Genomic DNA, 10,850 nt, shown 5'->3' with positions numbered 1-10,850 from the left:
GGCTCAACAGCCGACCACAATTAACACCGCCACTAGAGGGTGCCAAATACACGAGTTAAATCACATACTAAATTTGAGGGACATAACACTGGGAGACTATTCACAGTGCTGCTTGTTCTGTGGTACTCTGCTGCCCTCTGGTGGTTTGAGTGATTAAGTACCACTTAAAAGTATTTAGCTCCTGTTATTAACGCTAATGCGTTGCCAAAAGTACACACTTTGAATACATTGTCACTTTCAATAACCAGTGTTTGCTTGTGTTGAATATTAAAATGTATTTTGGGATAATTCCGACTGTTTTCATCAGTAAATGCTACTTTACAATGGGGGTACCTTTTTAGTGAATGCTTTTCAAATATGTCATTTCTTATTATTATATGTTTCAGAAGCAACTGCTGATGGATGATGGACAGAACGCCCTGATGAAGAAGGTGCTGGACACCTACTTGCTTTTCTTTCAGATCAACCAATCCACCGCCACGCTGCGCCACATCTTTGCAGCGCTCAGGCTCTTTGTGCAAAAGGTCTTCTCTTCGCCGCCATGTTGATTCTCGTCACACGTCCACGCGTGTCATCGTTTTTCTCCTCTTCCTGTCAGTTCCCCAGCGCGTTCTTCCAAGGTAAAGCCGACCTCTGCGGCTGTCTTTGCTACGAGATCCTCAAATGCTGCAACCATCGCTCCAGCTCCACCCAAACGGAGGCAGCCGCCCTGCTCTACTTTGTCATGAGGAAGAACTTTGAGTTCACTAAAGGCAAATCCATAGTGCGCTCGCATCTCCAGGTATGTGTGGTCACACATTTTTTTTTCTGCTTTTTAAAACGGACCCGCTTTCATGCCGTCACGTCACATGTCAGGTGATCAAGGCCGTCAGCCAGTTGATAGCCGATGCTGGCATCGGAGGCTCCAGATTCCAGCAGTCGCTGGCCATCGTCAACAACTTTGCCAACGGAGACGCCCCGCTCAAGGTAAAGCCTTGCTTTCAAGTGATGTGTACGCCTACGCCACAGTAGAACAGTGTGGCGCAGCGCGGCGCACCCACGCCTCCATCCCTCCCACCAGCGGCAAAGCGGGATTAGAGAAGTTGTGAGAGGGTTTAACGCAGTCGATGGTAATCTTAACCAATCAAATGTACACCTCATTGACTTCAAATGTGCAGGGCGCACCTGCGCCTCATTAACCAAATTGGCAAAAAATGCTTCAATCGGTGTGCTGTCAGATCATTACAAGTGCATTTGTCGTTAAAACTATTATTTTACATTTATTTTATTTTAAAAAAACATGGAAACAAATTTTAATGACTTTTTTTTCTCATTTTACTTTAAAAAACATGGAAAACGGTTACAATATGTTGGTATTATCATGTAATTTTGTTTTTTAAGAAAATGTACCATACCAAATTGTAAAATTAAATATTTTTTCTGCTTTTCTGTTTTTTCCTGCTCCATTTCTGCAATAAAAAAAAAAATCATTTTATTTAAAAAAAATAGCTGAAATGGAGCAGAAAAAAAGCAGAAAAGCAGAAAAACATTTTTATTAATTTAAAAGTTAAAAAAAATTATTGTATTTTTAAAAAAATAGCAGACATGGAGTAGAAAAAAAGCAGGAAAGCAGAAAAATATTTTAATATTACGATTAAAAAAAAAATTAATTTAAAAGTTACAATGTGTTGATATTATCATGTAATATTCTTTTTTAAGAACATGTACCACAGGAAAGTTGAAATCGTAAAATAAATTTTTTTTTCTGCTTTTTTTTCTGCTCATTTCTGCTATTTAAAAAATATATATATTTTTTTTTTAAAATAGCAGAAATGGGAAAACAATTATTTATTTTTTAAAAATAGCAGAAAAAAGCAGAAAAGCAGATTTTATTAAAAAATTTAATTTAAAATGTATTTTATTTTAAATAACATGGGAAAAAAATTTAATTTACATTTTTTTTTTTATTTATTTTATTTAAAAAAACATGGAAGCTGGGATAGGCTCCAGCACCCCCGCGACCCTCGTGAGGAAAAGCAATAGAAAATGAATGGAAAACTAATACAATATGTTGGTATTATCATGTAATATTGTTTTTTAAGAAAATGTACCACACCAAATTGTAAAATATCATTTTTTTCTGCTTTTTTCTGCTCCATTTCTGCAATTAAAAAAATTATTTTATTTTTAAAAAATGTATTTTATTCTTTAAAACCAGCATAAATTACAAGTGCATTTGTCCGTCAGAATTCGCCCTTCCCAGCCGAGGTGAAAGACTTGACCAAGCGTGTCAGGACGGTGCTGATGGCCACGGCTCAGATGAAGGAGCACGAGAAGGATCCTGAGATGCTGGTGGACCTCCAGTACAGTTTGGCCAACTCGTACGCCAGCACCCCCGAGCTGCGACGCACCTGGCTGGAGAGCATGGCCAAGGTCCACGTCCGTAACGGAGATCTCTCTGAGGTTCTACATGTTTCATACGTTTTTAACGTTTTTCTTCAGAAGTCGGAAACTTTACTTTTTTTTTTTTTTTTTTCTCGTCCTCAGGCCGCCATGTGCTACATCCACATCTCCGCTTTGATTGCCGAGTCGCTGAAGAGGAGAGGTGAGTCCACGCATGCAGAAGACGTAGCGGCATGGATTTACTATTGTCACGCTTTTGCACAAAAGTATTGAGACACTGCATCGGCATCCAAGGACTTGCTTAAAAGACTCGTCTCAGTACTTTTGTCCACACTACGACATTTCTCGTGTCTTCAGACATTCTAACCACGAAATCCAGTCACACTCTCTTCTCTGCTAGCATGGTCACCGCAATGGTCATACGTGTGCTTGCATCATCGGGCGTCTCCGTCTTTGCATCCGAATGTCCCACCTGGTCCTAACGTCCTCGTGCCACCTCTTTGTACCGTGTCCCCACTGGTCTTCATTCTAACCCTGTTGCATCTCCTGCATGCATCTGATCAACCCAAGAGACCCGTCTTTAAAAAAATGTGTCCTCCTCCCTTCCTACCAAACAGGCTACTGGAGAGCAGACAAGGCCCGGATGTCCAGTGTCCCCCCCGAAGAAAGTCCTGTGTTTAAATGTAGCTCCTTACTAACTACCTCCCGAGACCAAGACAGTGAGTGTGTGCGCCTGGGGGGCCCGGCTGGGTTTTTGGGGTCGGGGCGTCAGTGGGATGACGGGGAAGCAGTGGGTCCATGGCTGTGCTTATCAGGTGCTCTGTGATGCTTTCAAGAACACGGAGAAACATACAGCGATGTCGCTTTATTCTGAGCGGAACACTTTCACGCCGCCCTTAAAAATGACACCAAGGAGCATTTTGGGGAGCGTCAAGCCTGGAATTTATCAGTGGTTATCAGGTGGGACCGTGCCTGATGTTTTATTAGAGATGTTACACTTGGGATTTCAAATGTCCAATAGCAGGGTTACTTGCCTATATGAATATGAATGCTGTTTGCTAGATTCATTATGAACTAATTCACAATTTTATTTTATTTTACTTGACTTGACTTGACTTTTCCGACCTGACTTTACTTTACGTTACTTTATTTGACTTGACTGCTTTACGTTACTTTACGTTACTTGACTTGACTTGTCCTGACTTTACTTTATTTGACTTGACTACTTGACTTGACTTGACTTGACCTTACTTTACTTTATTTGACTTGACTACTTGACTTGACTTGACTTGACTTGTCTTGACTTGTCCTGACTTTACTTTATTTGACTTGACTACTTGACTTGACTTGACCTTACTTTACTTTACTTTACCGACCTGACTTTACTCTACGTAACTTTATTTGACTTGACTACTTTACGTTACTTGACTTGACTTTACCAACCTGACTTTACTTTACGTTACTTTATTTGACTTGACTACTTTACGTTACTTGACTTGACTTTACCGACCTGACTTTACCGACCTGACTTTACTTTACGTTTCTTTATTTGGCTTGACTGCTTTACGTTACTTGACTTGACTTGTCCTGACTTTACTTTATTTGACTTGACAACTTGACTTGACTTGTCCTGACTTTACTTTATTTGACTTGACGACTTGACTTGACTTGTCCTGACTTTACTTTATTTGACTGGACTACATGACTTGACTTGACCTTACTTTACTTTACCGATCTGACTTTACTTTACGTTACTTTATTTGACTTGACTACTTTACGTTTCTTTACGTTACTTGACTTGACTTGTCCTTACTTTACTTTACTTTATTTGACTTGACTACTTGACTTGACTTGTCTTGACCTTACTTTACTTTACTTTATTTGACTTGACTTGACTACTTGACCTGACTTGACTTGACCTGACCTGACCTTACCTTACTTTAGTTTATTTGACTTTACTTTACTTGACTTTTATGACCATACAATGACATAATGGCTTCCAAAATGGTTAATAGTACACGGTGTTGTATTTGTAAATAAACTATTATTTGGATTTTTTTTGTATTGTTACAGTTGTCACAAAAACAAAGTTATGATTGCTGTTTTTCCTCCTTTTTTAGTTGGGAGCTGATATTTTCTTGAAACTTACCTAAGTTAATGGACTGATAATATCCAAATGCACCCCCCCCCCTTAATAGATATATGTATATTTGGTACTTCCAAGCCCAACTTGATGAGGATATCCAGTTTTTGCTGTCATGTGATCCGTCTGGCTCATCAACTGCATCCTGACATCCTTTCCATCGTTTGTGGCAACTCCAGCATCGTTTTCTTTGGGCTGGGCGGCCTTCATGTGCATCAGCCCCAACGTCAAGGAGGAGGGGGCCATGAAGGAAGACGCCGGCACGCAGGACACGCCCTACACTGAGGTCGGTGGTACCCCAATCTGGGTTTAACCTCCACTCTGCTCCCTCATGGACGTTTATGTGTGGCCGCGCTCAGGACACCCTGGTGGAGCAGCTGGAGCTTTGTGTGGACTACCTGTGGAAGTCGGAGCGATACGAGCTCATCGCCGACATCAACAAGCCTGTCATCGTGGTCTTTGAGAAGAGGCGAGACTTCAAGGTGGGTCTTGGTGAGGTACCGTAGAGCCCGTAACGGAGAACGTAACGGAGAACGTAACGGATGCCATACTAGCGTAGCTATGTGAGCTACAGTGCTAACACTACGCACAATTTAACAACAACAACAACAGCATGCTAGCTTAGCCTATTTGCTGAATAAAAAACACAAAATACAAAACAAACTAACCGCTTGACTGGTGCTTTATTTTTAAGATGTGTAGCGAAGCTTTTTGGTTTTTCCAGTGATATGTATGCCTACGCCACAGCAGAACATTGTGGCGCAGCGCGGCGCACCCGCGCCTCCGTCCCTCCCACAAGTGGCAAAGCGGGATTAGAGAAGTTGTGAGAGGGTTTAACGCAGTCGAGTGTAATCTTAACCAGTCAAATGTGCGCCTCATTGACTTTAAATGTGCAGGGCGCACCTGCGCCTCATTAACCAAATTGGCAAAAATTGACAATTTTATTGGCCAAATATGTCATCACGCCACTAGGGTCACAGCAAATGACGACTGACTGGTGCTTTATTTTTAAGATGTGTAGCGAAGCTTTTTGGTTTTTCCAGTGATATGTACGCCTGCGCCACAGCAGAACAGTGTGGCGTGGCGCACCCATGCCTCCGTCCCTCCCACAAGTGGCACAGCGGGATTAGAGAAGTTGTGAGAGGGTTTAACGCAGTCGAGTGTAATCTTAACCAATCAAATGTGCGCCTCGTTGACTTTAAATGTGCAGGGCGCACCTGCGCCTCATTAACCAAATTGGCAAAAATTGACAATTTTATTGGACAAATATGTCATCACGCCACTAGGGTCACAGCAAATGACGACTGACTGGTGCTTTATTTTTAAGATGTGTAGCGAAGCTTTTTGGTTTTTCCAGTGATATGTACGCCTGCGCCACAGCAGAACAGTGTGGCGCAGCGCGGCGCACCCGCGCCTCCGCGCCTCCGTCCCTCCCACAAGTGGCACAGCGGGATTAGAGAAGTTGTGAGAGGGTTTAACGCAGTCGAGTGTAATCTTAACCAGTCAAATGTGCGCCTCGTTGACTTTAAATGTGCAGGGCGCACCTGCGCCTCATTAACCAAATTGGCAAAAATTGACAATTTTATTGGCCAAACATGTCATCACGCCACTAGGGTCACAGCAAATGAGGACTGACTGGTGCTTTATTTTTAAGATGTGTAGCGAAGCCTTTTTGTTTTTCCAAAACTCTTCACACGTCGACGCCGCTGCTTTTTCGTACCCGCAGAGGCTGTCGGAGCTGTACTACGACATCCATCGCTCTTACCTGAAGGTGACCGAGGTGGTGAACTCGGAGAAGCGCCTTTTCGGACGCTACTACCGTGTGGCGTTCTACGGACAGGTGAGGGACTCCGACGAGGATTTATTTACACAACGCTGCATTGTACAGTCGCTAGTTCTATAGCCGTGAACGCGGAGGTGTACCTAATGATGTGGCCAGCCAGCGTAGACCACATGACCTCCGCGCCGGTGTTCTTTAATGTCTCTGTTTGCTCTTTTCTTCCTTTGGTGTTATATTCTATGCCAAGATGGCGGTAAGTTTGGCTGCGTGTTGTTTGTGTGTTTGCTACGTTTCCTCGGCGCTAACAACTTTTGCTCCCCTCTTCCCCGTTTTGCCGCTATTAACTGTCTAACCCCGCCCCCCCCAATCCCACTCGTTGGAAAGGTTTGTGAAAAGCTTGCTGTGATCCATTTTGACTCCCTTATTCCTCCACAAACGAGAGCCGAGCTAATAAACACGAGTCCAAGTACGTCATCACGCCACCAGGGGGCGACGTGCAGCCAGACCGCCTTGAGGACAGCAGTCATACGCTCTACGTAGCGTACCGTAAATGCTCTAATTACAGCAAATGACCACTTAAAAGGTAGAATTCGGTGAAATCACACAAAACTATAGTTATGAAAAAGGAGGTTGCCTACAGCCACAGCTGTTCACGGCTGTGTTTTTTTTTAGACCCTGGCAGTTATATGCTCTTGTATTATAATTGAAAGGAGTGAATGTTAATTGGAGCATTTACGGCAGGGGTGTCCAAAGTGTGGCCCGGGGGCCATTTGTTGCCCGCAGCTAATTTCACAAGAATATTATGATTAAAAATAACTTCATTTTAACAGCACAGAGTTGAAAGTTCATAACATGGAAAACGGTTACAATATGTTGTTATTATCATGTAATATTTTTTTCTGCTTTTCTGCTTTTTTCTGTTCCATTTCTGCTATTTTTTTAAAATAATCTAAATTTTTTAAAAATAGCAGAAATGGAGCAGAAAAAAGCAGAAAAGCAGAATTTAAAAAATTATATTACATTTATTTTATTTGAAAAAACATGGGGAAAAAGTTTTAATGTTTTTATTTATTTATTTTACTTTAAAAAACATGGAGCACGGTTAAAATATGTTGGTATTATCATGTAATTTTGTTTTTTAAGAAAACGTACCATACCAAATCGTAAAATTATTTTTTTTTCTGCTTTTCTGCTTTTTCCTGCTCCATTTCTGCAATTAAAAAAAATTCTTTTATTTAAAAAAAAATCATTTTCTTTTAAAAAAAAAAAAAAGCTGAAATGGAGCAGAAGAAAAGCAGAAAAACATTTTTTTAAAAAGTTTTTTTAAAAAAATGTATTTTATTTTTTAAAAATAGCAGAAATGGAGTAGAAAAAAGCAGGAAAGCAGTAAAATATTTTAATATTATGATAAAAAAATGTAATTTAAAATTATTTTTTAAATTTATTTTGTTTTTAAAAGATAGCAGAAATGGAGCAGAGAACACCAGAAAAGCAGAAAAACTTTTTTTTTTAATTTAAAAGTATTTTTTTTAATGTATTTTATTTTTTAAAAATAGCAGAAATGGAGTAGAAAAAATCAGGAAAGCAGAAAAATATGTAATATTACGATTTAAAAAAAATAATTTAAAGGGTTTTTTTTTAATTGTATTTTATTTTTTAAAAAATAGCAGAAATGGAGCAGAAAAAAAAATAATTTTACTAGAAGAAACTCCTAATATTAGTCATTTTAGTAGCATACTGTTGAAATATTAAAGCAAATAATTTTTTTAAATGGCATTATTACAAAAAGGAGAATAAATGTAAACCAAAACCAAAAAACCAACAAGAGTAAGACCCAAGTGGATACTATCTCACCTCTTCATGAGTTGCGTTATCCGACATGCTAAAGTAGGCCTTGCATCCTTCCATTTTTGGTTATGTGGTCCTCTCTGGAAAAGGTTTGGCCAGCGCTATTTCCGGTGTTAAAGCTGTGGGACATCCCATGATTGTACGTGTGGCGGTGTGTCCTGGCAGGGTTTCTTCGAGGAGGAGGAGAGCAAGGAGTTCATCTACAAGGAGCCCAAGCTGACCGGTCTGTCGGAAATCTCCCAGAGATTGCTGAAACTCTACTCGGATAAGTTCGGAGCCGACAATGTGAAAATGATTCAAGATTCCAATAAGGTAAGCCAAAGCAGGTTGTGGTGATTCGGAAAAGTTAAAGCCTCCATCTTTGTCGCTCAGGTGAACCCAAAAGACCTGGACCCCAAGTTTGCGTACATCCAGGTGACGTACGTGCTGCCTTACTTTGATGAGAAGGAACAACAGGACAAAAGAACGGACTTTGAGAGGCACCACAACATCAAGCGCTTTGTGTTCGAGACGCCCTTCACGCTCTCTGGGAAGAAACACGGAGATGTGGAGGAGCAGTGCAAGAGGCGCACCATTTTAACCAGTCAGCATTCTTTCTTTATTCGCATTTCCATTTACTAGGTACTGCATTATATAATCACGTCCAACAGAAGACTTGGATAAGAATAAATACATTTTCATGTACTTTATATATTCCCAGGTAATAGCCATCACTGTAGTCCCGGGTGTGTGGCTGTTTTTTCTAAAAATATATATATATAATTTAACAAGTAAACAAAAAAAACACCCAACAGCAAAAGTGGAAAAAATCTGCCAAAATATTAAGAGGAAAAAGTTGTAGCGTAACAAGAAAAGTCATATTTTTACCAGGAAAATTAAATTTAATAAATTTAGATTTTAAAAATTTAATTAAAAAAATTACCAGGAAAAAATCCCATTATTTTAGTAGAATAAAATTGAAATATTACTTCATTCATTAGTTTTCTACAAGGGTCGTGGGGGTGCTGGAGCCTCCTCCCAAGTAATAGCCATCACTGTAGTCCCGGGTGTGTGGCTGGTTTTTCTAAAAAAAAATACAATTTAACAAGTAAACAAAAAAAACACCCTTAAAAAAAAATCTGCCAAAATATTAAGAGGAAAAAGTTGTAGCGTAACAAGAAAAAATATTTTATATATTATATATTTTAATATTATATATGTTATATATATTTTTTACCAGAAAAATGTAATTTCATAAATTTAGATTAAAAAAATTTAATTGAAAAAAAATTACCAGGAAAAATCCATTTACTTTAGTAGAATAAAGTTGAAATATTCATTTATATATTTTCAAATATTCATCACAATATTCAATTAACCTAGCATGTTTTTTGGAACATGAACTCGGGATTGAACTCGGGTCTCCTAGTTGTAAAGTCTGCATGCTAACTAAGTTGAAATATTAAAAATTGATATTTTTTGAAGTCATAGCATTAAAAAAATAATAATAAAGTTGTATTTTTTATTAGGCTGGAGGAAAAGTTGTAACATGGGAATGAAGGCAAAATATAATGAAAACAAATTTGTATTTATATATTTTATATATATATTTATATATTTTTATATTTATATATTTTTTAAAAAACAAAGCGGACATGGAAAAAACTGTTTTTTGGCTCCATCTGCTGGATGTGGTGGGTCAGTGCCATCGCTTAGCTCCCAATGCAAGATGTAACACCAAAACGATGAAAATAAAATAAAATAAAATAAAATAAAATAAAATAAAATAAAATAAAATAAAATAAAATAAAATAAAATAAAATAAAATAAAATAAAATAAAATAAAATAAAATAAAATAAAATAAAATAAAATAAAATAAAATAAAATAAAATAAAATAAAATAAAATAAAATAAAATAAAATAAAATAAAATAAAATAAAATAAAATAAAATAAAATAAAATAAAATAAAATAAAATAAAATAAAATAAAATAAAATAAAATAAAATAAAATAAAATAAAATACTTGGTTTTTCTTTGTCTTTTTGTAGCGAGCTCCAGCTTCCCCTACCTGAAAAAGCGCATCCAGGTGGTGGAGCAGCAGAGCACGGAGATGAACCCCATCGAGGTGGCCATCGACGAGATGTCGCGGAAGGTCTCCGAGCTCAACCAGCTGTGCAACATGGAGGAGGTGGACATGATCCGACTGCAGCTCAAACTGCAGGGGAGCGTCAGCGCCAAAGTTTGTCTTCTCCTCTCACGCTTCCAACTCTGCGGAGCTTCCGCTTTGGGTTCTGACTTCAGCTTCGCTCTCGCAGGTGAACGCAGGCCCCATGGCTTACGCTCGGGCCTTTTTAGAGGAGAAGAATGCCAAGAAGTATCCAGACAACCAAGTCAAACTGCTCAAGGAGATCTTCAGGTAGCGCCAGACCATCTTCTTAGCGAAGACAATGCATGACACGCTGCTGATGTTCCATGCAGGCAGTTCGCCGAAGCCTGCGGCCAAGCGTTGGACGTGAATGAACGTCTGATCAAGGAGGACCAGCTGGAGTACCAGGAGGAGATGAGAGCCCACTACAGGGACATGCTGAGCGAGCTGTCGGCCATCATGAACGAGCAGGTCTGGCCTCGGCGCCGCAAACGTCTTCCATCTTCCATTTCCTTCTCTGTCACGTCACGTCATCGTTGTCGTTCTACCTCTTCTTCTTCTTCTTCTTCT

General features: G+C 39.1%; 1 protein-coding gene across 8 annotated transcripts in view; it reads left to right on the top strand.

The window, feature by feature from the left end:
• Nucleotides 1-10,850, top strand: part of dock10 (dedicator of cytokinesis 10) — a 77,907-nt gene that overhangs the window by 66,119 nt on the left and 938 nt on the right. For all 8 annotated transcript variants that reach the window (XM_058079072.1, XM_058079069.1, XM_058079070.1 and 5 more), the window contains 14 exons: nucleotides 387-524; nucleotides 599-781; nucleotides 856-966; nucleotides 2,227-2,442; nucleotides 2,527-2,584; nucleotides 3,000-3,101; nucleotides 4,705-4,811; nucleotides 4,885-5,007; nucleotides 6,252-6,365; nucleotides 8,319-8,465; nucleotides 8,526-8,736; nucleotides 10,183-10,373; nucleotides 10,450-10,550; nucleotides 10,613-10,751. In XM_058079072.1, the coding sequence (XP_057935055.1) occupies nucleotides 387-524; nucleotides 599-781; nucleotides 856-966; nucleotides 2,227-2,442; nucleotides 2,527-2,584; nucleotides 3,000-3,101; nucleotides 4,705-4,811; nucleotides 4,885-5,007; nucleotides 6,252-6,365; nucleotides 8,319-8,465; nucleotides 8,526-8,736; nucleotides 10,183-10,373; nucleotides 10,450-10,550; nucleotides 10,613-10,751 (1,941 nt within the window). The remainder of the gene's footprint in view (nucleotides 1-386; nucleotides 525-598; nucleotides 782-855; nucleotides 967-2,226; nucleotides 2,443-2,526; nucleotides 2,585-2,999; nucleotides 3,102-4,704; nucleotides 4,812-4,884; nucleotides 5,008-6,251; nucleotides 6,366-8,318; nucleotides 8,466-8,525; nucleotides 8,737-10,182; nucleotides 10,374-10,449; nucleotides 10,551-10,612; nucleotides 10,752-10,850) is intronic.

This window comes from Doryrhamphus excisus, chromosome 8, assembly GCF_030265055.1.
Source record: "Doryrhamphus excisus isolate RoL2022-K1 chromosome 8, RoL_Dexc_1.0, whole genome shotgun sequence".
Lineage (NCBI taxonomy): Eukaryota > Metazoa > Chordata > Actinopteri > Syngnathiformes > Syngnathidae > Doryrhamphus > Doryrhamphus excisus.
Note: the sequence above shows the minus strand (reverse complement) of the source record. Positions and strands in the feature narration are given on the sequence as shown.